The 24,992-nt window shown below is 41.2% G+C and overlaps 3 protein-coding genes across 13 annotated transcripts; 1 reads left to right on the top strand and 2 right to left on the bottom strand.

Moving 5' to 3' along the window:
* Positions 1 to 27: 27 nt before the first annotated feature.
* Positions 28 to 15,440, bottom strand: LOC128759694 (actin-binding LIM protein 1-like). 8 transcript variants are annotated; one of them, XM_053866858.1, is made up of 17 exons: positions 15,087 to 15,440; positions 11,278 to 11,421; positions 10,571 to 10,754; positions 9,883 to 9,920; positions 9,346 to 9,472; positions 8,106 to 8,199; positions 7,895 to 7,982; positions 7,769 to 7,827; positions 7,216 to 7,293; positions 6,332 to 6,502; positions 5,580 to 5,609; positions 5,081 to 5,210; positions 3,535 to 3,579; positions 3,297 to 3,355; positions 2,861 to 2,935; positions 2,610 to 2,690; positions 28 to 2,492 (listed from the first exon to the last, which is right to left on the bottom strand). In XM_053866858.1, the coding sequence occupies exons 1-17, from the start codon at positions 15,391 to 15,393 to the stop codon at positions 2,379 to 2,381; spliced, it is 1,824 nt and encodes a 607-aa protein (XP_053722833.1). In that variant the 5' UTR covers positions 15,394 to 15,440; the 3' UTR covers positions 28 to 2,378. The 8 variants fall into 8 exon arrangements, 7 of the variants coding, with proteins under 7 accessions (XP_053722833.1, XP_053722834.1, XP_053722831.1 ...); XM_053866856.1 differs by having other exon boundaries at positions 30 to 2,492; positions 9,811 to 9,920; XM_053866863.1 differs by lacking the exon at positions 15,087 to 15,440 and adding an exon at positions 13,809 to 13,874 and having other exon boundaries at positions 30 to 2,492; positions 9,811 to 9,920.
* Positions 15,441 to 16,543: 1,103 nt separating this feature from the next.
* mfsd1l (major facilitator superfamily domain containing 1-like) lies at positions 16,544 to 21,971 on the bottom strand. The gene is made up of 13 exons (XM_053864915.1): positions 21,705 to 21,971; positions 21,223 to 21,323; positions 20,560 to 20,669; positions 20,426 to 20,481; positions 20,210 to 20,353; positions 19,970 to 20,128; positions 19,322 to 19,437; positions 19,137 to 19,237; positions 18,960 to 19,071; positions 18,733 to 18,870; positions 18,438 to 18,577; positions 18,246 to 18,357; positions 16,544 to 17,970 (listed from the first exon to the last, which is right to left on the bottom strand). Exons 1-13 carry the CDS (start codon positions 21,724 to 21,726, stop codon positions 17,830 to 17,832), a joined length of 1,452 nt encoding a protein of 483 aa, XP_053720890.1. The 5' UTR covers positions 21,727 to 21,971; the 3' UTR covers positions 16,544 to 17,829.
* An 897-nt stretch (positions 21,972 to 22,868) lies between these two features.
* Positions 22,869 to 24,966, top strand: LOC128758694 (probable crossover junction endonuclease EME2). Of its 4 annotated transcripts, none has more exons than XM_053864917.1 (8): positions 22,869 to 23,381; positions 23,474 to 23,595; positions 23,666 to 23,758; positions 23,818 to 23,942; positions 24,012 to 24,087; positions 24,150 to 24,265; positions 24,344 to 24,533; positions 24,738 to 24,966. In XM_053864917.1, exons 1-8 carry the CDS (start codon positions 22,958 to 22,960, stop codon positions 24,891 to 24,893), a joined length of 1,302 nt encoding a protein of 433 aa, XP_053720892.1. In that variant the 5' UTR covers positions 22,869 to 22,957; the 3' UTR covers positions 24,894 to 24,966. The 4 variants fall into 4 exon arrangements, with proteins under 4 accessions (XP_053720892.1, XP_053720894.1, XP_053720893.1 ...); XM_053864919.1 differs by having other exon boundaries at positions 23,663 to 23,758; positions 24,210 to 24,265; XM_053864918.1 differs by having other exon boundaries at positions 23,663 to 23,758; positions 24,168 to 24,265.
* Positions 24,967 to 24,992: the final 26 nt, after the last annotated feature.

The raw sequence follows: 24,992 nt of genomic DNA, 5'->3' as shown, positions 1-24,992 counted from the left end.
TCTCTGAGACGAACATCGCAGATATTTGGAAAAATGACCCAACAACGACGCTAAAACCTTACATCATGTCACGTGTTTTGAAAAACACTGCTCTTACGACAGTTATGGTCATTTTATACATTTTGAAATAGAATATATTTTTTGTTTTTCATCCATTGCTGTCAAAATATATACATTGTCTCATATAATATCAAACGTTCTTGTGGAAAATCACCAGCAATTGAATTAAACATAAACATGCTTCAATTATAATTTTGGTAGAACATTGGGTAATTTGTTTATCTTGGCAACGACGAGTGATTTATTAGGACAAATTTTTTTTTTATTAATATTTTTAAGTTAAGATGGTATAATCTGTATAAACGGTACATTAGATTGGATTACGTTGATGTTTTCTGAACACTGTAATCATTCTGAGTTGAACAGGCCCATACACAGGGATGTTCCTGCTGCTACCACATTTGTAAGCCGTGTAAGTGCTTGTTGAAAGCAGCCAATCGGAGCAGTGGATTGAGGAAGTGAGAATTTTTAATGTGGCCAGTGTGTAATTACCCAGGGTAGAGCTTCCTGGAGTAAAGTCGTGCACCTGACAATTATATGTGACTCATCCGGCATTTACACGTGTGCATTCCTTCATTCGTTTCATTATCTTCTGCTCATTGTCCCATGGCAGTGTGATGGAATACGTTTTTATTGTCAGACACAGGGAGCACATCATCACTAAAACTACAGAAGCTTTCGAAAAGCCATGTCACTTCTGATCTGAGGCTTGTCAGTCAAACGACAACAATGTAAGAACAACAATGTGCTACTGAGAAACTAGTTTGACTGACACTTTATCTCCTGTCAGCTTGGTGATCCTGTTTAAGTGCTTTAACCTTAACACATTAACATTTAAGTACATGCTAATCGTCGTGTTTATGCAATGGGACCTTCGGCTATAAAATATAGAGATATTTTAACTGTTTTAGGTTAACAGTTGGCTCCCGCTCTCAACTGTGGAAATACGGATATAGGGAAAGTGAAAATTCCATAACAGAGCCCATGACATACTGTAAACTTGTGTTACAGTGACAACTTCCCACATGTGCTGCTCTCTCATGGTATCATCATCACAAAAACTTCCATCACCAAAACATCCTCTCCATCTGTGTAAACATCATGTATCCTGAGATAAGCCAGACAGTAGGCTCTGTTTATTCAGCGTTTGCTTATTAGTTATAGGTGTTTATTTAGATGGTTATTTGTTTCATTTCATGTGTTCATCTTCATAATTCACAAGCAGTGGAGCCAAATGTGAAATTCAATGCTTGGATAACTTGACATACAAAAAAACCCAACAATAATGTTGTCAAGAAAAGTATTTGTTTTCTGTCAGTTACAATGTTCTAGGCAGGTGTACTAAACATTCCGAAATTATACAGCATTTTTGGAGTTGAACCCTTTCAACCACAATGACCCCAGGGCCTAGGAAAAACATGAGCATTCAGAAAAAGAATTTAAAAACACAATATGAAGAGTGTGTCATTTAAAATAACTTATAGCTAAATTAGCCATTCACAAAAGCAGTTTTCCAGTGATGCATTTTGCTGATCATAACTGTATGTCTGATGGTGACATACAGGGTGAGGGAAAAAATATGCACCACACACCCTGGCCAGCAACAAGTAATGCGAGTCAGAAATAAGATCTGAAATGTAAATTTTAGTTAAACAAACTTCAAACTTAGCTTTATCCTTTTTTCCATTAGAAGGCAGAGGTTGTAGAGGCTGGAGTGAGATCATGTCTGATAATCTGCTCAGCACAAAAACGGCTGAAAATGAAGGTCACTGTTTTGAGCACCACATTCATCACCTTCCTGACTGAAACAGCAACCAGAAATTTCACCACCAACTCAACATGCACCTGTCACCTTCCTCCCTTAATGGCATGATGATGCAACCGTACGTGTGTGCAAAGGCTGAGATTTAAACAGAATCCTATTGTGCCTCCAGAAAGAAAGCATGCAACTCATTTAATGGTAAATATACGACAATGTTGTTTCTAAAAACCTTAGAAAAAAAGTTTAAAAAAAAGGATTGAAAAGTAACCCATTCAAAAGAAATTAATTAACCTGACTGTCTATCGCCCCCTTGCGTCCACAATGACGCAGTGGGCTTTTTTTCCTGACTTTTTTAACGACCTGTTCAAAAGGCCAAATTAAATGTTTGAATAATGTTTGAGTAGCAATTAAAGTACAGCCTCTGGAAACTTAAGACCTTCCCTGTCTGGGATACAGGCACTAACCTTTTGTGTTGGTGCACAGAAATAAAACACATCAGTGCTCTCTGAAGTAGAAGCGGACGTTAATAATTAATACAACATGATTCAGCCATTATTCAGAACAGATTTGCCTTCTTCTTCATGTCGTTGCGCTTCCAGAGGGGAAGGGTATTGAATACTTTTATGTCCATGCCGAAAATTTCAAAGAAGGATTCTGGTGAGAGGTGGCGCTGCAACAGACAAAGACATTAGTATTACACATTTTTCACAAATGTGACAAGAAGTGCATCATCACACACAGATCTTTTACATTCCTGAAGGTTTATGAGCAAGAATGAGTATGTTACCTCGAGTCTGGCTCTGTCAACATCTCTTGGAAGCTTCACTGGGCGCCTGTTGTTGGTTGCCAGTGCTTCGTAGGGATAGATCTGGGTACGGGAGGGGACAGACACTGTAAGATCCTTCACTCCAAAAAGCCAGCATTCCCACTGTGTATATTTATTCATGCTACGAATGACAAACATTGCTCAACTTTGATTAGATGGAATTATGTGTTATTAATACAATAAAATGAGATAAATGATAAATTAGTACTTGCTTTTGGCTCCAATAAATTAGGCAAAGAAACGCCCCTGTCCATTCCTGCTAGAGGGCGACCGCCATCATGGCTGAACTAGAGAATGAAGCAAGCATGCAGCATAAAGCAAAAGTCATTCGTAGGCTTCCAAACAAGTAAAGCAGATCAGACACCCCCTTAGTTGTACTTGATGAGTTGAGCAAACTCTGAATGCCATCACACTCACGCACGAGACATGGAAAAAAAAAAACATTCTCACCTTGAAATCTTGAAAAGCGTGATGAAGAATAAAAGCACAATCAGTACTAAATCAAATGTCAGAAATGAATTGAAAAACAAAGTGTCTACCTCCGCCACATTGATATAAATCCAGCGAGTGTTGCTTGAAGAGCAGGAGGACACATTAGTAACGTATTCATATTGATGTGTAAATGAGTGGAGATGAAGGGCTCCTTACAGGGTTTAGACCATTGATTCTGTATCCAGGCAGGGAGGAGGTCTGAGTGGCGTTGGGGTCTGGTTGAGAGGGATGAAAAATACATAACTGATTAGCTCATCTGCAGAACACTTGCGGTTCCATACAAGGACAGGAGCGAACAAGCCTCTCCCGCTAAAAAGCGAAAATCTGAGAACCAGACATGAGCCTGTTTAACTGTATGAAGTGCACAAGTGACTCTTTACAGAATGACATATACCTTGTTTGTAAATAGGAGGCTTGTTGTACATGTTGAATCCTTGGTCTGCAGAGAGACAACGGCGTTGCTTGAAGAGGACTGGACTGATATATTACAGGCACTGATATTAGTAGTTGAGGGAGCAGCATCAGAGGCACTAGCTGTATTAGCAGTAGTTTTATTTGTTGTAGTTTTCGTAGAAGATTGAAAATGATGAAAATCAAAGATTCTTGTGCTGCAGTGATAGCTGTAAAGGAGTAGTGCCAGTGGTGGTTTGTTGCAGTAGTGGGGTTGTATGGAACGCTGTTTGGTCATATATTTGACATGGGTGATATCAACCTTGTTTTAGTTCTAAAAGTACTAGTACATTTTGTAGTACTAGTACTCAGGTTTTTTTTTCAGCACTAGCAGTCAAAATGCAGCACTAGAGCTCAAATGAGATTGATGTTGAATGTATGACCAAACAGCTTTCCATAGTGTTGTCAGATTTTGGAATGAGTAAATTCTGCAGTGGTGGATGTGGTACAAGTGGCAGTAAACAGATGGAATTAGTGGTTGTACTGACAATGCTATTAGTAATAGCAGCAGAGTGTATATCATTTGCCTTTTATTCTGATTTTTAATATCAGCGAGAATATATAGAAAGACCTTTGGTTTCAAAAAAGTATTGGTTTCAATATTAGCACAGTAGGCGTAGCAGTGGCAGTGGTAGAAGTAGTAATAACAATCTACAGTAATGGTAGCTGGAAAGTATTCATGGTGGTATATGTACTAGAGGTTGTTGTCATGTCAGTAGATTTACTTGTATTGGTGGTAGTAGCATAGGTATTGTAGCAGATAGATAGCACTACTGCAATTGAGGTAGAGTGTTAGTAATGGTCATATTCGTAAACAAATCGACACTGAAAATCAAAAAACAGAGAACAGAACAGTGACTAGAAACAAAATAACACTATGTGGCAGCAAGCAATGAGTCGACCCACACAAGCATGAACAGGCACCTGAAGTCTGTTAACACAGTCAATCACTCAGCATTATAACCCTCCAGGTCACATGTCAACACATTTAATTGTTTGCTTCCTAAGTGTCCTGACATCTGATATCAAAAGAGCTGACAAGGCTTGAGCTAAATTCACATAGGAAGTGGAGGCGTTTCAAAAAAGTGGTGTGTTAAAAGTGGATGCTTTAGATAGTGAGGGATGCTGTCAATAATTCATACGGACAAAAATAGATCAAATGAATATTCATCGAGTTTATAAAAATAAAGGTCTTTGACAGTTGGACAGTGACTAAGATAAAGATTTGACAAATGCATGAATGTATGTCTCAGTTTCAGTCAGGTTTCTCACACAACGCTGCAGTCTTACCTTTACTTAGAGGGAGAAAGTGACGGGAAAGAGAAGTGGGGCAGGTGTAGCTGTCAGAGGACAGCAGAGAGGGAGGAGGAGGAGAAGGCACTGACCCTGTGTGTTATTTCAGGAGAGAAGTGAGGACACATAGGAACACGGGGAAATGGATTCTAAAAAGGAAGGAAAGAGTGCGGTTTGACTTCCTTGTTGCCTCTTACCAGGCCTATGAAAGTGCTGCGGTGATCTGGACGGAGTTGGAGTGTAACTGTGTCGCGTATACAACCCGGGGACTCCAAAAGTGCCGTGGCTGGCAGATTTTGGGATGCTTTTTTGGAGGTCACAGCTTCCCTTAAAAGTTGGGGGCAGAAAAAGGGAAATGGATTTCGGCCATCTCATAAATACAAAGCATGAAAAAGCATAGAGTGTTAAAGGTTGCCTCAAAATGACCAGATCAGCTAGGTATAATTTCAACTTGGACCTCACAGTACTAGATCGTTCCACAGGGTTTCACTAAAGTGAAAAGAAGACACTATATTTTAACATATCAACCACAGGCTCTTCAAACTATTAGTATGTTGAGCCTTCCATAATTGCAATGGAGAGCTCATACGGTGAGTCAACTACACAACTATTCTTTTATTCTCTAATGATACAGAAACCATTTTTTTCACTGCAACAAGTAGGTGCCAGTGTTGGAGCGAGGTGTTTTGGAGTTACCTCTGTGTTTTCTGAGACGTTTCCTGAAGACTAAAGCACAAGAGGCAAAAAAAAAACACATTATAATGGCAGTTAGCAAAAAGGTGGGCACAACATTGAATGCTCAGATGACTACAACTTTTACAAAACGAGCAGAAAAGTCAGGTGGGGAATACAAATACACATAATGGGAAAAAAAACGCCTACGTTTGCACAGCATTTAATGTGCTCACATACTGTAGGTACAGTTCAATCACCGCCAGGGGGCACTTTAACTGTCCAATACATTTTACTGTATTGTGACCTTACACTTAAATGCAAGAATGTTTCAGAAACTTTACAAAACAATAATTTTTCACGTACTTAGTACACTGAGATTCATCAACTTTCAATGCAATTATGACACAAAAAATAGCAGAAATCATCATGACTTTACTAGTTGAAAATGGTATGATCATATTCACAATAATTTGATATACTTTATTTGAAATTATTCAATATGGAGCTCCACCGATTCACTCGTGCAGGATTTTAGGTATTCCCATAAGTTGATAATGGCCAATACGTTTCAAAGAATATTTAATTATTTTAAATAAACAAATAACTATGTAGCACTCAAGGTCAATATATGGACGTTACATGCTTCTTATCAAATAATGAGAAATGTTTTTTTTGTCGCAAACACAATGAACATACAGCACAGCCCTTGGTTTGAGAAACCAAGTAGAGAAATGACACACAAACATGCCGGTGAATCGCTTTGATTCAATTACCTCTGCAGAGATTTGCCTCTCCTGCCTGCTGTCTTTCTTGTCCAGAGCAGAGGAGTTGGCGCCCTCATTCTTATATGATATCATATCGGGATGCTCTATATCATATATAGCCTTGACTCTGGGAATTGCTGCTAAGTCTCGGTAATCAATGATCTCATTATCTACTTTTGCCTGGGACCAGGACACAGGGTGGAAGAGGAGAGGGAGAGCAGGGAGACATGAAGGGCACAGTTACACAAGCTGCAGACACATCAGGTGAAAGTGGAATTCAACTTTAATCCAACAACACCCCACTCATTTGACTTGGCTTCTGAAAACAGACCACGTTGTCGGCTGTGTCACATTGTATCCAAACACAAGTAGCTCTTACTCTGAGATGTTTTGTTTGGGTTAAAGTGTATTCCCAACAAATGGTGGACTGAATCAGAAGCGCTGCACTTTCCATTCAATATGTGGTTGAGCATCAACATTCAGCTGCCTGAATTAAGTTATTTTCTGCTACTAGTTTTCAGTGTTCGGGGGAGGTTTGGGGGTCAGCCTGGACAGGTTCACGGGCTCCATTGCAAGGCACATACACATGTCACCACTCACACATGAAAATACACAAAAGCTTTGTCAGAATATTTGAAATCCTGCCCAATGATTAATCAGTCAACCACAATTGAATTCCTTTTTTTTTTTGCGGAGCAGGATGAAACTATTTCCGACCAGTCAAGGAGAGCCCAATCATATTTACAGACTCTGGGTAGTGAGCTCAGTTTGTTAATCTGCGGTCAAAATCAAACACCCTATCCATGTGACTTCCGTCCTGTGTAAATAAAATGTAAACATAAAACACCACTGAACATCAGCCTGCAGTGCTTGGTTAACTGGAGCAAACTTACACAGATGATGTGACCTGGACTTCCCGGAGTGCACGAGCCTGGTCTGGAGCAGGAGCTTTCAGACGAGGATCTTACGGGCTGGGGGGGAGTCAGATAAATAAGTAAGGTAAATAAATACTAAATAAAGAACAGCAACGCACAAATAAAGCATATTAACTATTATACTGCACAAGGCTGGGAGTCAACACAATTCATGCTGTTCACGTCCAGTGTCGGTCTGTTAGTACAAGACGTCACACACCACATAATACACAGTTGTGAGGGGCCCGGAAGCAACATTTCAGCCCGATCGCTAAATTCTCCATTCGTCAAACACCTGCATTTCTACTGAAACTGGAGCACGGCATTCCAGCGGTCAGTCCGCTCAACAGGGAAACAAGCAAGTGCCGTTAAAACTACTGACTAATGATTAAACCACTCAAACTGCAGTCCTGTAAACCTTCAGTCGCTCCGGAGGGAAAAAGAAATCGAGAGGTGTTTTCGTTGTTGAGCTCTATGGAACAGACAATGTGGGAGTAGGGAATTTAGAAAAAAAGGTTTGCGCCACTCTTACTTTGTCTTCACTTCTGCTGCTGCTGCCATCTCTGCAGTCTGGGTGCCACACGGTCGACCCTGCACAGACCAGTCATACACCGACCGAATAAATCAGTGACTTTCTAACACTACATCGAAAACTGACCTTGCAGATACATTTCAGCTCCCTCTGTGAATGTTTTCCCACAGCGACTGCATCTTGCACAGCTGGGATGGTAATGTTTGGTTCCAGCCTGAGCGTCAACAAGACATTTATATAGAGAGGAAGACTCCTGAAAATCGCTATATGCCTTCTGGTAGTAATCAAATCACTATCTAGAACTTCATTCAGAAGTGCACTGCTCTTCATATCTCACCTCAAGGACCTTTCCCATGATAAACCTCTGGCACATGTCACATTGTATCCCAAACTGAATCTGGTAGTCCCTCTCACAGTACGGAGCGCCATCCCTGAGGAGACAAACACCTGGTTTGTGAGTGACATTGCAGAAGATACAAGCAGTATTTAGATGTGGGCAGCTTTTTCTGGCTTTACTCTGGAAGAAATTGAAACACAACGCAACGGAACAGAAAGATAAATAAGTTTAGTTATTGTAGCAGTCTCTGCTTACTGTCACACTGTTTGCTCTCATTTAGACTTGGTTCGTTTTTCAGTTCCTATAGATAAGAAGTAAACAAATAATTAAAGTATTTCATATTGAATAATAAAAACGGTATCAACAGCGATACATTAAAGACAATTTCGGTCAACTTTTCGATGACTTCAGATTCTTAACATGTATCTCTCGGTCATTATGCCTCATTCTTGTTCCGATTCAGTTGATAAAGCAACAGTACATCAGTTCCCCAGTTACCAGTATCAACTTTGAAAATTTCACATTATTTTCCAGATTATTTGACATTTATTATCTCCACTTGTCAGTGAAAGAGCAAAACTTGAACACTCATGTCTCGTATGGGTCTATTGCAGATGGATGTAGGGGTGTACGATTGAGCGAGTGAATCGATGTATAGATCCAACTAGATAGATCTGCTTGGTTTTCCAAACACCTTATATCAAGGTAAAATAGTTTTAAACCGCAATTAATTATCAGAAAATAATGTATTGTATTAAATCATAACAGACGTTTATGTAAATCTGTTTCTTCATTAACATGAGAGGAATAGGCTGATCGCTCATTCAGCCTGAAGAAATGTTGCACTTTATTTTGATATTAGAATTCTATCTTTACTGAAAAAAACTGAAGTAGTTCAATGTTTGTTATTCAATAACATTCAACTGGTTACACTTTTTTATATGTAGATGTTAATGTTGTGTTGGTTGCACTTTTTTTCAAATGAAATGAAATGAATTTTTCGAATGAAAGTTAATGCATTTGACACAAATTTTTGACTTGTTTGTATCCAGAATGAATTTATACTGAGAAGAAACAACAGGACTCCAGGTCATTATTTTACAGAGACACAGGTTAGAATTTTGGCCGAGAAGCTCCTGAATCGATTCCAAGCCGCTGAATTGAAACGTTGTTGAAATTAATTGTTACACCCCTAAACAGCAGCCGCATTAAGATAAAGAAAAGGCATTAGAAAACTAACTTGCTGATGTACTCCCCGTTCAGCATGGTTTTGCAGACTTTACACTTGAAGCAACCGAGATGCCACTGACCACCCAGAGCCAGGAGAGCCTGGCCATTCTTGATGTCTCGACCACAAGCACTGCAGTCTGAAACACACATTACACAGTAATCTGTCAGTCACATTCTTCTCCTCCTAAATCATGTAACTTAGCTTTACTCTGCTTCTCGTACAACACCTGGCAGAATATCGTTCTGGACAGTTTAAGTACATTTGGTCCCAATAATGCTGAGAATAGAATCAAAAGTAGTTTTGACTTATGTGGATTTTTGAAGTACTCACTCATTTTCTCATCATATTTTTCACTCAAATTCAAGCTCTTCTTTTCACATTCCCAAAGCAACAGTTTCAAAAAGGTGGTACAGTGAGTCGTTCTATTCCACAAGCAACGATTCAATGAACAAATGATTTGATTAATGTTCTTACTGCTCGACTGTCTGACGCCTTGTGGAGGAGTTGACATAGGTTTATTACATCGCTGACAGATGCACTCTTTACCATTGAAGGTGACACAATCGCCGGCAGGAAACGGTTGTCTGACACAGAGAGAGAAGCAGGAGAAAAAAATGTCCAAAACCTTAGTCAAAAATAGGAAGCTTAGTAGACCTTAAAGCAGAGGTGCCAAATAACCACAGTATAGCACAACAATATTACACACAATATTTTAAAAAAATAATAAAAGACATTTTTATTTATTTACAGTTGTAATAATCTCCCATCATGAAGCTCATCATTTTATCTCATTATATTGAAGTAGGATTACATGAGCAAATGGCCAGTGCTTCATGCAAAAAAGATGATTTAATCATGAAAAGCAGCATACAACACATTCATCTAGCTGTCAATTAGAGTCTGTTCTGCTTTAGATCCAAGTATCATCAAAAATAAAAATAAAAATAAAAAATCACAACAGTCATCTTAGCTGCCAAAGCACTAAATAAGCAACTGTCCTCCACCTTTAAAGGGTGTATTTTAGTGACCTGGACTTATTTTTTACTTTGACCAACAGCAATATAAATCCCTCTATTCCACAACAACCATTTAACTAACATTTAAAGTTATTTGACTTTATTTAGATCAACCTCTATCACTCCCACTATCAACAAATGTTCTTTAAGATGCTGCAGCGTGTGTATATAGGACCATCAAAGTCACTACTTTGTTTGAAAACACTGTGTTGAGTTACTTGCAAACTGTGCACACAAAGCAGGCCGGGTGGTAGGTCTTCCCCAAAACTGTGACCATGTCCCCCTCCACAAATCCCCCACAGTTGTTGCAGGGCGTCCCATGAAGCCTCTGGAAGTCCAGTGGGCAGAGATAGCTGCCGTTTGTCACGAAGAATCCCGACTGAGCCAAGTCACAGCCACACACTGCACACAAGACCAGAGCAAGGAAAGGGCTGATCATGACACTAGTAGCTTTAATAGCATTCATTGCCATTTAACTTTATTTACTTGCTGGCGGTTCTGAAAATGGAGTGCAGGCTGCCCAAAAGCAACCACAGCAACCCTCTCTGCTGGGAAAGTGCTTTTGTTTTGTGTGATCAGTAAACGTCATTACCGAGTGATTAAAAGGCAACAGCAAGAGAAGCTTGTCAGCAGCAATTACAGACAACAATAGCTGTCAGGGCAAGTATGTGTTCCATGAAATCCAGTTGCTCTGGGAAATGACCATCTGAGAACCCAGCACGTTCTCACCACACCGGGCTGTGACTTCAGGATTACCAAGTAAATCCAGGTCCAGCAAGGTGTGGTGTAATGGGAATGGTAGGAGAATACAAGTTTAGAGGAAGAAAAAAAGACGCTAGCTAAATATGCAAACTGCTACAGTTACATTTTTAAAAGCAAGCCATGGATTGATCACTTCACATCATAATGAATGACTGATCCTCACCTTTGCAAGTGAAGCACTTGATGTGGAAGTGGTTTGTTTGGACTCGCAGGACTTGTCCTTTACAGGGTTTGCCACACCTGAAGCAGGGTATGACAGGTTTCACGGCCGGAGGACAGGGGTGACATCCCTCCTGAGCGTGCAGCACTGGTGTAGACGGAGGAATGAACTGGTCACAATCACAGCAGACATGTTGGATGGCTTTATAGTGAGGAATGTCATCTCTTGTGACTCTCGTGTTTCAGCTCACTAATAGCTCATCTCATACCACCTCATGTAAGGATATCACACAATAGCATTTTTCTCCAGTCCACCAAACACTGCAGATGAGACAGAACCCGCTCACGCCTGCTCAGTCAACGTCACCTGAAACCTCGGTCCTGCATGTGGTCCTCAGTGAAGAGAGAGGACAAAGACATGTGTCTTCCCCAAGATCAAAAGCATGGGCTTTCTCTCTTTGACTTTACAGCCATTTATCAGAAGCATGTAAAATAATTTTTACATTCCAGTCACATCCTTAAATAATGTTAGGAGTCAGGTTTCACATGTTGCAAGAGTTGCACACCAATTCATTCTAGGCAGACGGAACCTCTCACAGTCATGTGTCTCCTCTGCCATGTCTTCTTCTCCGATAACACTTTTTAAAATATTGATATGAAAGAGATTCATCTTACATTGTCATAGTTGAAGTTCAAATGAAAGTCAATTTTCACATAGTATATATACAGTAAGCACTGACATCACATGATACAGTTTTCAGACTTAAAAAAAAAAGGCAGCATTCTACTTCCACTGCTAAACTCAAGAGTTATTTCTGAATTATTAACAAATTAAATTGAATCCAAACAGCACAACTGAAATAACGTGAGTTGTTGGTCATGACTACACAGAGTAATCTAAATATTACAGATTATTTATCAGGTAGTGGTTGAATGTCAATGAAACCTTCTGGCTGGTTGTAAACAGGAGAACATGAATTGATTTTGCAGGTATTAGAGGACCAAATGTGGATGATCGTCTCATTCATCCTGTGCAGAGCAGCCATTTCTTCATGTCCATAATAGGGGCGAAGGGAAGCACTACTGCCATCTGCTGTATATTTGAGCTCATTGCATCCAGAATATTTAACTGATTTAAATGCATGTAGGATATTGACATTGCAATAAAATGAAATTACACTGTAGATGGATATTGGTGAAGGTGTGCACTGTCCAAGTACTTTTGTAGCTCTATATGGACAATCTGAAAAGTTCCAGCACTTAAAGCAATTTGATTCACTGTCAAAGGTGACACAAACGGTTGGTTTCTCGTTGGTAATTTGTAAATGTAAGTAACTGACCTTTAGTTCTCAAATATTAGGTGAGGAAGTCGAAGAGGTTGCAACTTTTACTCACAAATCTCCTGGATTACTAAGGCGCATCACGGATAAAATAATTGTAACTGAACATCCAATAGGTTATAAAGGGGTTTTCCATCGGTACACAACCACTTTGTTGAGTGCAACAAACCCAGAATAAACAAAATGAGGACGGATCTAAATCCCTCATCCGCTTACGCAGGTCTGTGAGAAACAGTAAACGCTTGTGAACAAGAGGAGAGCATGTACATGCCAAACAATAAATCCGCGAATCAGATTGGGACAGTCAGCCTCGCTGTTGTGAGGAAGCAGCTCCAACCAGTTCTAAAAATAATCACCACTGTGATGTCACTGTTCATCGCAGTCCTCTGTCAGACCAGATTTGACCTCCAGGATCTCGCCGTCTACCTCAGAATGCGAAGCTGATATGTGTGAAGTATTAGCAAATGATAGATTTAGAAAGACGGCGAGCGGAGAGAAACCTGAGCCGCACAGCTAATCACCTAACCCACTATGTCAGGCAGAGACAATCCCTGTTGTGTGCGTTTGCATGGAATCTATATTCAACCAGCTATGTGGACCAATGAAAGCAAATGAAAGCTTCAGTGATAAGTGGAAACCACAATGCTTTAACAAAGACTGAAGAGAAGTGAAGGGTGTAATTGCCAAGCACAATGGAAATTCAATTTTCAAAATAGCTTGACGCCTGTAGAAAAGCACAACAAGACATCTGTGTTGGCAAACTAGATTATCTAAAGTGAGTTCTGAGGTATTTCCAAAATCACATGCTCTTGGTCAACTTTCACTCCCGCTGCTGGCCCTGCACTTTTCCCGACTTGGCAACTGTAGCTTTTATTTAAGCCGTACACTGTGAAAACACTGGTTAAACCATGACATTATGGTGCTCAAGCAGTGTGGACAGGCTGAATCATGATTCACTTGAGTGGTATTTCTGCAAATGGCCCAGAAGGCAAACATTTCATAAGCATTGACTACCATGATACAATGCAGGCGCAGGCACAAGTGAGTTAATGCCAAGAAACTTCAGCAGATCCAAACATATAAAAAGAACCCATCGAGCTGGCTTACTTATAAATGACCAAACAAACTATTATTTAAATTAAACAGAAATGAAATAATCACACCTCCCACCAGCAAAATCACAGAAAAACACTACCTTTCCCTTTCATACTCGAGGAACGTGACATCAGCATCAGAGTGAGAACAAACTATCTGGACTGCTGGTTCCTGCCAGAAAGGGGTGGTCTGAAACACAGTGACGCGATGTGTGTGTGTGTGTGTGTTTGTGTGTTTGTGTGTGTGTGGTGGTGGTGGGGGGACTTATTAGGCTGGTTAAGTTTAGGGTGAGGGGCTGGGGAAAGCATTGATGCCAATGAGAAACCTCACAATGTCGCCACAAGAACAGAAATACAAACATGCGTGAATGTGTGTGTGTATGCCAGGAAGTGCAAACTTTTTGTGTGAGTTTAAACATGTGCAGAGATTCTACTTTAAGTTTCTGATGACTGACTAAAGTCTGGTTAATGTCAATGTTCCCTTGTCTCTTCACTGTAGAGTCCTCCTAGATTTTTTTTGTGTGTGTCTGAGGGCTCTGCAGTGAGAGAATGGAGCAGAAGGCACAAACAGATGGGTGAGGTGGCCTTGAATGTTGGCTGTGCTGGGTGGAAGAAGGTGAGGTTGGGGGGATTCTTTGGATGATAAAAGGAGGACACTGCACTTCGGATGATGTCATGGACCACACCCAGATATTTTAAATGACTCAGGCGGGATGGGAAGATATGGATTTTAATAGAATGAACTGGTTTAGGAGATACCAGAAGAGAGGAGTGTGGGTGAAACAAGGAGCCAACTGAGACACGGAATGAATGGCTCGGACCACAGAGGACAAAAACGGAGAGTGAACCAGAAGACGCTGCCACAAGGAGGTCAATAGTGATTTTAGAGACTTTTGGTATGGGGAGATCAGGCAAGATCAAAGGATAACATGCTATAGGGGACAAACACTAAAAATGACATTTATAAGAATGTGAATTTGATACAGAGCCATCGATCATCAGTGATCGATAAAACAATAATAAACATCAAAGATGAATAATTATCATATTTAAAGTACATTTTTGGTACACTAATGCACTTTAAATGACAAATGGGCAAAGTGTGGCCCTTGTGAGGTCAACACTACAAAAATCTTTGAAGGCCTTTATTTATTTTATAGAAAAGCATTGCTTATTTTAAAAAGCATTTACTTTCCCTCAAAACATTCTAAAAACGCTCTTCCAATATTTACATATTTATATGGAGAATCTGTAAACAAAATGTAGAAAAAGTAAATCATATATAATCAAACAACATATTTTATACATATACTATCATGATGTAATTACACCTTTCCCAATATCATTATAATGTAGCTTGAAGTCCGGTGACTCTGTACCTGCAGGGATGCCAGCCAGCTTCTCACACAGGATGTAGTCGTTTGGGTCCAGGAACGGCAGCTGCTCCATCATGGACTGTTTGGGGATGAGATACAGAACCTCTGCCACCTGTCCATCTTCTATGATGGACATTCTCCGGACGGAGTTCTTCCTCTTGACTCGGTCCAGTATCACCATCTCACTACCGTGACTGGATCCGCAAATCCTGCCGAGACTGTTGAGGTTGAGAAGGCTTGACATGCTCATGTTGTCCACACCGTCAGCCAAACAGTTGAGGCCGCAGATTGACGCCAAGCAAGAAACCATAAAGCTATGCTAAAAGTCAAACGCCGTCTTTGAGGCAGGGTTTTGACTTGTGTGAGTGGGTGTGTGTGAGAGAGAGAGGGAGAGAGAGGGAGAGAGGGAGAGAGAGAGAGATCAACAGGCAGTCAAAAGCTATCTTGCTGCACAACCTGTAAGTAGATTAAGGGAGGTATATTTAGGATTTATCTTCATGGTGAAGGATCTGGTCTCAGCTAACCTTTTTCACCTCTTCAGAGGGACTTTGACTTCCTTGACAATATTCCATTATACCAAGTTAGTAATTTAAAAGGATACCATCCATGTCCACTTTACCATTCAGCCAACCTTATTTTGACTCAATCCTCGAGCACAGTTTGGCTGCTTTGGCCGTGTAGGTATAACTTTGGTTTCACATACAAGACTGTGATCTGATGGATTGAAGATAAAACCAAATCATTTTAAACCTCCACAAGCCTCTGAATAAAGCAATCCACTTTATCTAACCAACCATGCAGTGGAGGATTTAGTGGCCCTAGCACCGGATGCACATTAAACCTGACTCTGAGTCAGGATCAAAGGTCAACACACGGGGACACGGACTCTAGAATAATCACAGAACTTAGTATTTGGGCTGCCAGAGATCATTCAATATTAGACAAGCTCATTCTGATCGTTTCTGCAGCCGTAATCACGACATGCCTTTTGTGAAATGAAAAATACGACATGCACTGTCTGGATATTTGTGGTTAAATATTGGGTTGCTGTAACCAGTCATCCAAACACACACCTTCTATTCTATTTAGATGGATTTATTTTAGTCAATCTGAATTCTCAGTTGAGATTGAGTGGCATTTTGAGATGGATGAGTCTACTGTCTGCTCTAGAAAATGACTTCTGATGACCTTAAAGCGCTTGGTCGCTTTTAACTACTGCTTTACCGTCAGCCTACAAATGGCCAGGTCTTCTGGTTAGTTCCTAAAATTAGAACTAAGACCTATGCTGAGGTCTTATGGGCTTATTATGGCAGATGTACATGGTCTTCTAGGATACCTAATGACCTCAGAGAGTGAGGATCACGGTTCATTCTTATTAACCATGACTGTTATTGAATTCACCTTTGTAAGCAGGGACAGACATTTACGACACTGGATTTATTAGTGTATATCATGTCAGAGTGAATGCAGCTCGAGGTAGTTCTAGTAGGAGTACAACAGAGAAGAGCTGTTTGGGGATTGTTGGGATTTACAGAAGACCTGTGGCTACCAATGGACCACTTACTTTAATGTTGCAGCATAATAGGACCAGGTGGAGATCTGGCTCAATTTGGATCTACTTTCAGTACAAAGTCTGCTCCTGCATCGGTGTCACAACCTACTGGCCAAAGAGGAGAAACACTCTTTCAATATCAAATATGTTCAGGTAGCTAGAAGGCCTCAGTTACTGAGCTGTTTGAATAATGCACAGAACAGACGGTACATCACAAGCGGTTCATTAAAGTGAGAGTTCAGTTGAAGACACGAACCGAGAAAGAGACATTTTGAAAAGGGTGACGGTCATAGACCAGTCAAAGCTTTACTGCCAGCTTACATGTTCAAAGCCATTAAAAAAAGATGCAGTTTAAAGAGAGTCCACTGAGCAATACAATAGAGTCCCAGGCCAACTAATCTCAGTAAACACTCCAGAATAGCAACATATCAATTAGTCATCATTCACAATCGAATTACTAAAATCAAATTCCCTTGAGGTATTGGCAGCCATGAAGGTTTTCCCATTTTAAAAGATACAGAAGATACAAGGTGGAGCGTAATAATCACCAGCACATCATATATATATATATATATATATATATATATATATATATATATATATATATATATATATATATATATATATACAATCCAGTTGGCACAATGGAATTTAAGAGTCAAGTTGACTTTAGTATCCTCATGAAGTCACAGGAGACAGAGGTCATAAAACAAATTTAAAACAGACATAAAAGATATTGAAAAGGAAGCTTGCAGAAGGAACAAAGAAAGATGGTGAGGACAAAACATTTAAAAAAAAATCTTTCCCTCTGAAGGCAGTACACTCACAGCTACCTCAAAAGAAGGGATCAGAACAGCTTTCTTCAGGGTTCACAAAGTCACTGAGCTAAATTAAGGTCACATCAAAGAGTTCGCTGCTTGTTGCTCTGCCGCCATACACTTTTGATTTTGCTCTCATGAAGGAAAACGATTAGTCATGACACAATTTAAATGGTTTGTAAACAGAATTAATCCAAGTATCAAACATACATAAATCAACAGAGTCCAGACAACAAACAACAATCATTCCCTAAAAAATCCTGTAAAATGTGGATGTATCTGCTCTTAGATAGTGTTTTGAAAACACCACATAAACTGTTGTTGGTGTGGTGTGGTGACAAATGTTGCAAAAATATATAAAAATAAAAAAGAATCCCTATGAATTAATGGAACGAGGACCAACAGCCACACCATCATCGTCCTCATTTGGTTCTATCGCTCCGGGGTTCAGAGGCTCTCTGTCGGAGTCGGCCTCCGCTTGTTGCGAGCGTTTGGTGGTCTTGTTCAGGGTCCCGCCCTGAAACACATCAAGGAATACATCATTATTATTCTATTATTGAGTTCATTTGGCTGTCTCCAAACCACACCAGGATTTAAACTTTTTTTGTGAAACGTCTGGTTTTTTTTTTTACATCCAAACAAAGCATTGTGTGTGTAAACATTAGTAAACATTTGTTTTTTTAACTTTAATAAGTTATAAGAACTAATAAGTATATTTATTAATTCAACAGTATTGTGTGTTCTTATTCATTCAGATTACTGTAGAAAATTAGGCTATCCGGGATGTCTAACCTGTCTGTGGTCCACTATATTGAGCACTATAGATGTGACAATGCAGCAGATGGTGTTCACCAACATGAAGATCATCATCCTTTGCCAACGCCAGAGTGGAATCTTACTCTCACTTGAACAGAGGAAAGGAAAATCAGCAACACTTTGAAACATCGGTGGTCAGAGATGAGATGTGTCTGAAGAGACTCTCACTTGTTTTTAGTCCCTAAAATCTGACCAACTATCAGATTGGACACGCCAATGCCGATCATCTGGACAGAGGTAGCAAGACCCATGGCAGTTCCAATGGTCGCTTGAGGCACGACAAGAGGGATGGACGGCCACATGCTCGCCTGTGAAACAGAGGACAATTTCAGAAGTCCTAGCACTACTCTTGATCTCTTCCTGTCAACAAATTAAAGGTCTTTGATGACCTTGAAGATGACCAATCAGACTTGTTATGAGGAATGTCTTACAAAGGTCTTCTTAGCATGTGTGCCAAACTCACAGCAGCAAAGGAGTAGGTAATGCCAAGCCAAATAGTAGACACAAGAGGAGGGACAAAGGTGAAGGCCAGGAGACCGAAGACAGGCAGTGTCAGTACGGCGCAGGCCACGGCAAACACCCCACGCATGCCAACATAGTCCTGAAACAAACAGCAAAACATAGACAGTCTCTGTTATTGTTGTTTTTATGCCTTAAACACACTTGGCAGATTGAGGGCACAGAACTCACAATGAGAATGCCGACGCTGGCTGAGAGGACAAGGGAGCAGTCGTAGACAGCCCCTGTGATGTAGGACGCCTCCTTCTGGGAGTAACCATCATACTTGTCTTGGATGAATTTGCTGAGGAGAAACGTACAATTAACTGTGCAATATTGAGAAGGTCAAGGCGGATATGTTTTTATTACCTGGCATCAGCAATGAAGGGGAAGATGCCATTATAAAAGAACATGATGGTGAAAACCAGCAGCCAGTATCTCATCGACAGCAGCTTCACATCCTGAATTCTCTGCACACAAACACACACGAGTCACCGGATGGTCTTGGAGAGTATGTCAGCAGTGAAACCAAAAAAAGCTGAATTGCAACACACCACTTTACGAGAGCCCTCTTGAATGGCACCATCGAGACCCAGTTGCTTCATTCCAACTTTGTCCAATGTGCTGACGATTATTGCAGAAGTGAAGCTCATCACACACAAAATGACACCTGGACAGGACATTGGTTATAAGCTTCACGATCACGCTAATGCAAACACCTAAATAATATCTGTTGATTTTACTCACTGGTTTGTGGGCTGTGACAATGTCTTGTATTACAGGAGTATATATGGATTAAAAGGCCGACAGAGAGAAGGCTCTGAGAAGTATGTGTCAAACTCCTGAGCGCTGAATCAGTACGATACATTATATTCTCCACAGTCAGTGAGAGCTTCTTCACCACTTTATGGTACACTTAAGCCAAACTCTCCCATAATGTAAATCAATTCAATAATTTTACCTTTTTTTGAAGATGTACCACACAAACTAAACAGGCCATCTATTAAAGCATGCAACACGGTTCCCCATATCATGATGATGCTGGACACACTTTAATAATGGCACTATTTTCCCAGTAATGGTGCCCAGGATGTTCTACTAGGGTGCTTACATCATCACATTTTAACTCCAACAAACGCACATTCAATCAACCCAGGCTGCTGTAAAATACTGGTGGGAGGTTTTGTACTTCAACCACTTACCACCCCAGAGTGTCCACTGCATGCCAAACCTTTCTTCAAACTTCTGAGTGAGGAAGAAGTTTAACACTGAGCCCAAGCGGGAGAATGCCAGGGTCACACCGAAGGCCAGGGCCAGTTCCTTTCCTTTGAACCAGAAGGACGTGATTCTGTTCTGAACAACTGAAGAGGTGGAAATAAGGTTATAACCAGCAGCTCTCGAATGATAATGAAATATGTTGGTTCTTCGTCCTCATTTCTTACTGGTGAGCGAGCCATTGCCTGATCCGAACAGAAGTCGCCCTGTCAGCATGAGAGGTAGCAGGTATGGGCTTCCTCTGAAGTGCGAGCCAAGCGCAAACAAGGATGAGCCCAAAACGCACAAGAAGGAGAACAGGAAGACCCCAACTGCACAAACAAAGCAGTACATGAAACTTGACTGACACCTCTTCGCAGTGGGTAAGTTATACAACAACTTACATCGATTTCCCAACTTGTCAATCAGGAATCCGGCTAGAATCACCACTACTGCATTCCTGCCGGTGACAGATGCATGAGAACAGCAGCTTTTTACTGATAAGCAACATGGCTGTTTGAATAGACGGTTCACTTACGTCCATGCGTAGATGGCATAGAGCAGATTGTACTCCTGAGGGGTCATACCCAAGCCCACCACACAGTCCACGGTCCCATTGATCACCGTTGTGTTGGAGCAAGTCAGGTTCTGCCACAATTAAAGGAATGCATTGAAGAGAAAGACTGCGGATGCAGATCTACTTTTAGATGAAAGATTATATGGTTTCAAAAGCTTAGAGTGCTGTTTCAAGAAAAATATACACTTAAAACAGGGTTCGTCCAGAATGTTTTTCAGAGTGTCTCCGATCAGGAGCTGCGGGCAGCGATATGTCAGATTTTGACGACAGAGAACACAAAAGCTGAGTGCATTGTACATCCCAAAAGGCAGGGTCCTACACAACAGACAGTGATGAAGCACTAACATTGGAGACATACTTCACTACATTTTGAAAAAAAACCTTTGCCAGCATAGCGGCCCCAAGACTGCTGAGAGAGAACTGTGTAAAATGAACTAAACTTCAGTATTCCCAAAACAGTTAACAACAAAACAAAAACTGACATGATAATGTGCTTGAGACATGTATATGGAGAGGCATCAAGCAAAACATTTCACCACAAAACACATGGAATGATTCCATGACTCTATGATTCCCAACAAAAACCTTGGAAAGTCCAATTCCAAGATGTCGCATGTCTCTCACCCCTTGAAACTGATCTTGTAAAACACTGGGGATGTCGAAGCAGAAGTAGGACCCAAACGTCAACAGGCAGTTGAAGAACAGCACCAGAAAGCGATAATAATCTGGGAGGAGAGAAACACAAAGTAATGACTACCAGTTTCAAACTGTCTAAAGCTGTCTTCTGAAACAAGACAGACCGTGAGTAGAACTGATTTACTGACACAATTGTGATGCCTTTGACACTGACTAACACCGTACGTATTACAGCACACCCGCATGGGTACTGTCTGTTCAATGTAATACAGTGTTTTAAAAAGACTAAAGATATTTTCATACATTAGCTCCAACATCAAATGGCTATCAAGCACCAGTGCAAATGCTGAGTCGGCTGTAACCCGCTTCCCTGCTTGTCAACAACGTCAAGTCTGGCTGAGTCGACATACAGATTAGGCTAAATGGTGGACACGACATTAGGAAGCCACACAAATATGAGTAAAACTGACCCTTCTCTGCAGGCTGAGCCATGTCTACTGTGGAGGATAACAGTTGAAGAAGAACCGCTCTCGTCCCACGGCGATGTTTTTCGGGCTGCTCGCGCAGGCAGACTGGACTCTGTTCATTCCACTACTTCTCCGACTTCACGAATCGACGTGACATTGAGAAACTTCAGAGTGGAAGTTGTTATTGTGCTAACACAGCAGATCAGACCCAAGTCCCTCGTCTGCTGTTTTCGTCTCGCAGCGTTTGTTGTGATGCAAGGTGGCTCAGTGCTGCCGCTCAGTGGTCGGAGTGTGTACTAGTGCAGGCTGTAGGCATTGCATTTCGACAAGTCACTATAACTTATTTGTTTTCATTTGATCGGAACAAACGTCGACTTTTGATATCCAGGCGGGAATTTCTTACTTTTAAATCATCAAAATGAAAACGCACTTCTGACTCCCCATTCCTTTAGAAGCCTCATCGCTATACATGGCCTCTTTTTACCAGTGAGAGTGGCCTCCAGGCGCTGGGCAGGAAGCTTCCTGGATGTTGGCTAAGATGAAGTGTCTACACGCAGCGCAGTTGGCTGAGTCAGCCATGAGAATTGACAGAACCACGAGCTATTAATGACCTCTTTCTTTCCCCCTGTACACACCGTGGCTAATATTTGACTTACCAACTAGTACAATGTTGTGTTGATGGGCCCTCGGTTTATTAAAATGTGAAAAAACCTGAAATAAGTAGTTGTTCACATAGTATGAAGTCCAAAGGAAGAAGTAGTAGTTTTTAATGTGTGTGCCGTTTCTTAGCAAACTGACATTTTCAAATATCAATTTTGTTGATCTTTACAATCTGTAGATCAAAATAATAATAATAATAATAATAATAATAATAATAATAATAACAACAACAACAACAACAACAACAACAACAACAATAATAATAATAATAATAATAATAATAATAATAATAATAATAATAATAATAATAATAATAATAATGCATTTAAATAAATAGATTAACCAGACTAAAATGTAATGGAACACAAAGACGTGAATTAATTACAAAGCAATTCCTTATTTCGGTTCTTTTTTCCCCAGTTTGCAATAAGAACAATATACGGTCATTATACATTTCAGAATATTCAACCGCTATAAAAACCGCGTTTGTCCCTCGGCGGACACCGTCATGCAACCACAACACAGCGGCTTGTCTTGTCCTTTTGTGTCAGTTGTCTAGGATATTGTCTGTTTAAATTATTCCCGTGTCCACAGGGATGTCCGTGCTACGACAAAATAAGACCTGGGAGATTTCGGAATCAGAGAATGACAGTGACGCTGAGAAAGTCATAGATTTAGCGCCAGACGAGAAGCTCGATGACTCAAACAGAGGAGCTTGTGAGGTGGACTGCAAAGACGCCTCCGAAACGAGCAGCCAAACATCGAGACTCTCAGCTCCACCACCCAGTGGGACTCGGACACCTAGTCCTGCTAAAAAACGACGATCGAAGGAGGAGATCGAGGCTGACCGAGAGCGGGCCAAGCAGAGGAGGGAGGACCGGGAGAAGCAGCGAGAAGCCAAAGCGAAGCAGAAGGAGGAGCGCAGACAAGAGATCCAGAGGAGGAAACAGGCAGCAGAGACCCTCAAGAGTCTGAAGCCCGAGAACTGCCTCAAGTGTCTGACTGTCTGTATAGACCCAGGTCTGTAAACACACCGGTGGCTCGTCCACCTTCACAAGAGTCTGTGTGAATGTTCGCCTGAATTTGTTCCCTCACTCTTTTCTCTGTTTAAGTTCTTTTGCAACATGAGGGCGCAGATATTCTTCTTGACACTCTCTGCGAGTTGGACTGGAGATACCGAGTTGACGGTCAGCAGATCCCGCACAGCATCACCTGGACCAGAGAGTTACTTCAAGTATACTCATCCCATTCACACTGCTCATCGCGTTGCTGCTTGACTTGTCCTGTCCTTTCATCTTGAGCAGGTGGAAGCTGGCCAGGGGCTGGTGGAGGAGGAGCACGTGCTGCAGGTCTTGACCCTAACAGACCTTTTGGATGTGCTGATCTCTGTCAAGAAGGTGGGCAAGCGTTTAAAACAGTTCCCTTCGATGTATAGTCTGTGGGGATGTGTTTGCAGATGTTAGACAATGAAGAGGATGAGTTGGAGGGAGGCGTGCTGCTCCGACCTCTACTGGAGTGTTTAAACCGTGACGCCAAGAAGGAGGTGACCTTGTTAGTGATGGACTCTCAGGCTGAGTTTTGGTAAACGCTATAAGTCACACTCACTTCATAACAGCTGATGAGCATCAGTTCCTCTTGTCTGACCACCAGGTCCAAAGCTTTTGTTGGATATGGACTCGGTGAAACTCTACAATCCATTGGCGTGAAATATATGGACATGGAGGAGGTTTGTTTGGTGTCTTGGAATTTTCTGACTAACACTGACATGAACTACTATCATCCACCCAGGTTCTTGTGTACTTGCAGCTTAACAAAAACATCTCTCTGGTCTTCCTGGATGGCTGGCAGGGTGTTGCCAACCATGTGTGCGCCGTCACCAAGGCGTTGTCTAAACGCCCCTTTAAGTATGTGGTTCTAACACCCACCTTTTGAAAACTAACCTGAATACTGCTCTCTGACACAGCTTCTTTATGCTGTTGAAGATTATTGACTGATCAGGTGGAACTCCCCTTCTGTGTGGACGGGTCCTGGGCAAGTGGGGTTCGGGTGGAGAAGGACGGCTCCGGGCTGAAGCAGGTGTGGAGCAGACAGATCCAGCAGCTGAACCGAGTGAGTCCTGCTGTGGCTGCTGCGGTGACGGAAGCCTACCCATCTCCTCAGCTGCTGCTTCAGGTACCAACACTGTGCCTCCATAACCATGCAGTCAAATGTGTTATGATAAGAATGGCGTCTGCTGTCTTTTTACTGTCCTGCTCAACACTTCCCACATTATCTTGCTCATCGAGTTTAGACCAGTCATGTCAGACATGTGTTTACTGCAGACAGTAGTTACTGTGTAACAAGGGATAAGAGTGTGACTTCCTGTTGGATTTGCAGGCGTACCAGAGTCTGGAGCTGGAGGTGATGAGGAAGGGGCTCTTGGCTCCTCTGACAGTGAAGACGGAAGACAAAGAGAGAAGAGTTGGACCTGATATATCCTCCAGGGTTTACCGATGCTTCACAGCACAGAACCCACAGCTGGTTCTGGACTAACAGTTACTGCCTGTTATTAGTCAGGTATTAGCTCTTGTGGCTGATGATTGTATTGAGAGATCATGTAGATATAAAAATGAAATGTATTTGAAAGTATAA

Source organism: Synchiropus splendidus, chromosome 5 (assembly GCF_027744825.2).
Source record: "Synchiropus splendidus isolate RoL2022-P1 chromosome 5, RoL_Sspl_1.0, whole genome shotgun sequence".
Lineage (NCBI taxonomy): Eukaryota > Metazoa > Chordata > Actinopteri > Syngnathiformes > Callionymidae > Synchiropus > Synchiropus splendidus.
The sequence above is the reverse complement of the archived record's forward strand: the minus strand, read 5'-3'. Positions and strand labels throughout refer to the sequence as shown.

What these genes read in the sequence shown, in the direction of transcription:
- LOC128758694 (XM_053864916.1), top strand. Translation starts at nt 22,958, where the DNA reads ATGTCCGTGCTACGACAAAATAAGACCTGGGAGATTTCGGAATCAGAG. An exon ending in TGCTGATCTCTGTCAAGAAG is followed by an intron (nt 23,759 to 23,817) that starts GTGGGCAAGCGT and finishes ATGTGTTTGCAG; the next exon opens with ATGTTAGACAATGAAGAGGA. An exon ending in CTCCTCAGCTGCTGCTTCAG is followed by an intron (nt 24,534 to 24,737) that starts GTACCAACACTG and finishes TTGGATTTGCAG; the next exon opens with GCGTACCAGAGTCTGGAGCT.
- mfsd1l (XM_053864915.1), bottom strand. Translation starts at nt 21,726, where the DNA reads ATGGCTCAGCCTGCAGAGAAGG. An exon ending in GGCTCAGCCTGCAGAGAAGG is followed by an intron (nt 21,324 to 21,704) that starts GTCAGTTTTACT and finishes CTCTCCTCCCAG; the next exon opens with ATTATTATCGCTTTCTGGTG. An exon ending in TACAAGATCAGTTTCAAGGG is followed by an intron (nt 20,670 to 21,222) that starts GTGAGAGACATG and finishes TAATTGTGGCAG; the next exon opens with AACCTGACTTGCTCCAACAC.
- LOC128759694 (XM_053866856.1), bottom strand. Translation starts at nt 15,393, where the DNA reads ATGGTTTCTTGCTTGGCGTCAATCTGCGGCCTCAACTGTTTGGCTGAC. An exon ending in AGCTGAAATGTATCTGCAAG is followed by an intron (nt 7,828 to 7,894) that starts GTCAGTTTTCGA and finishes TGGTCTGTGCAG; the next exon opens with GGTCGACCGTGTGGCACCCA. An exon ending in TTGACAGAGCCAGACTCGAG is followed by an intron (nt 2,493 to 2,609) that starts GTAACATACTCA and finishes TGTCTGTTGCAG; the next exon opens with CGCCACCTCTCACCAGAATC.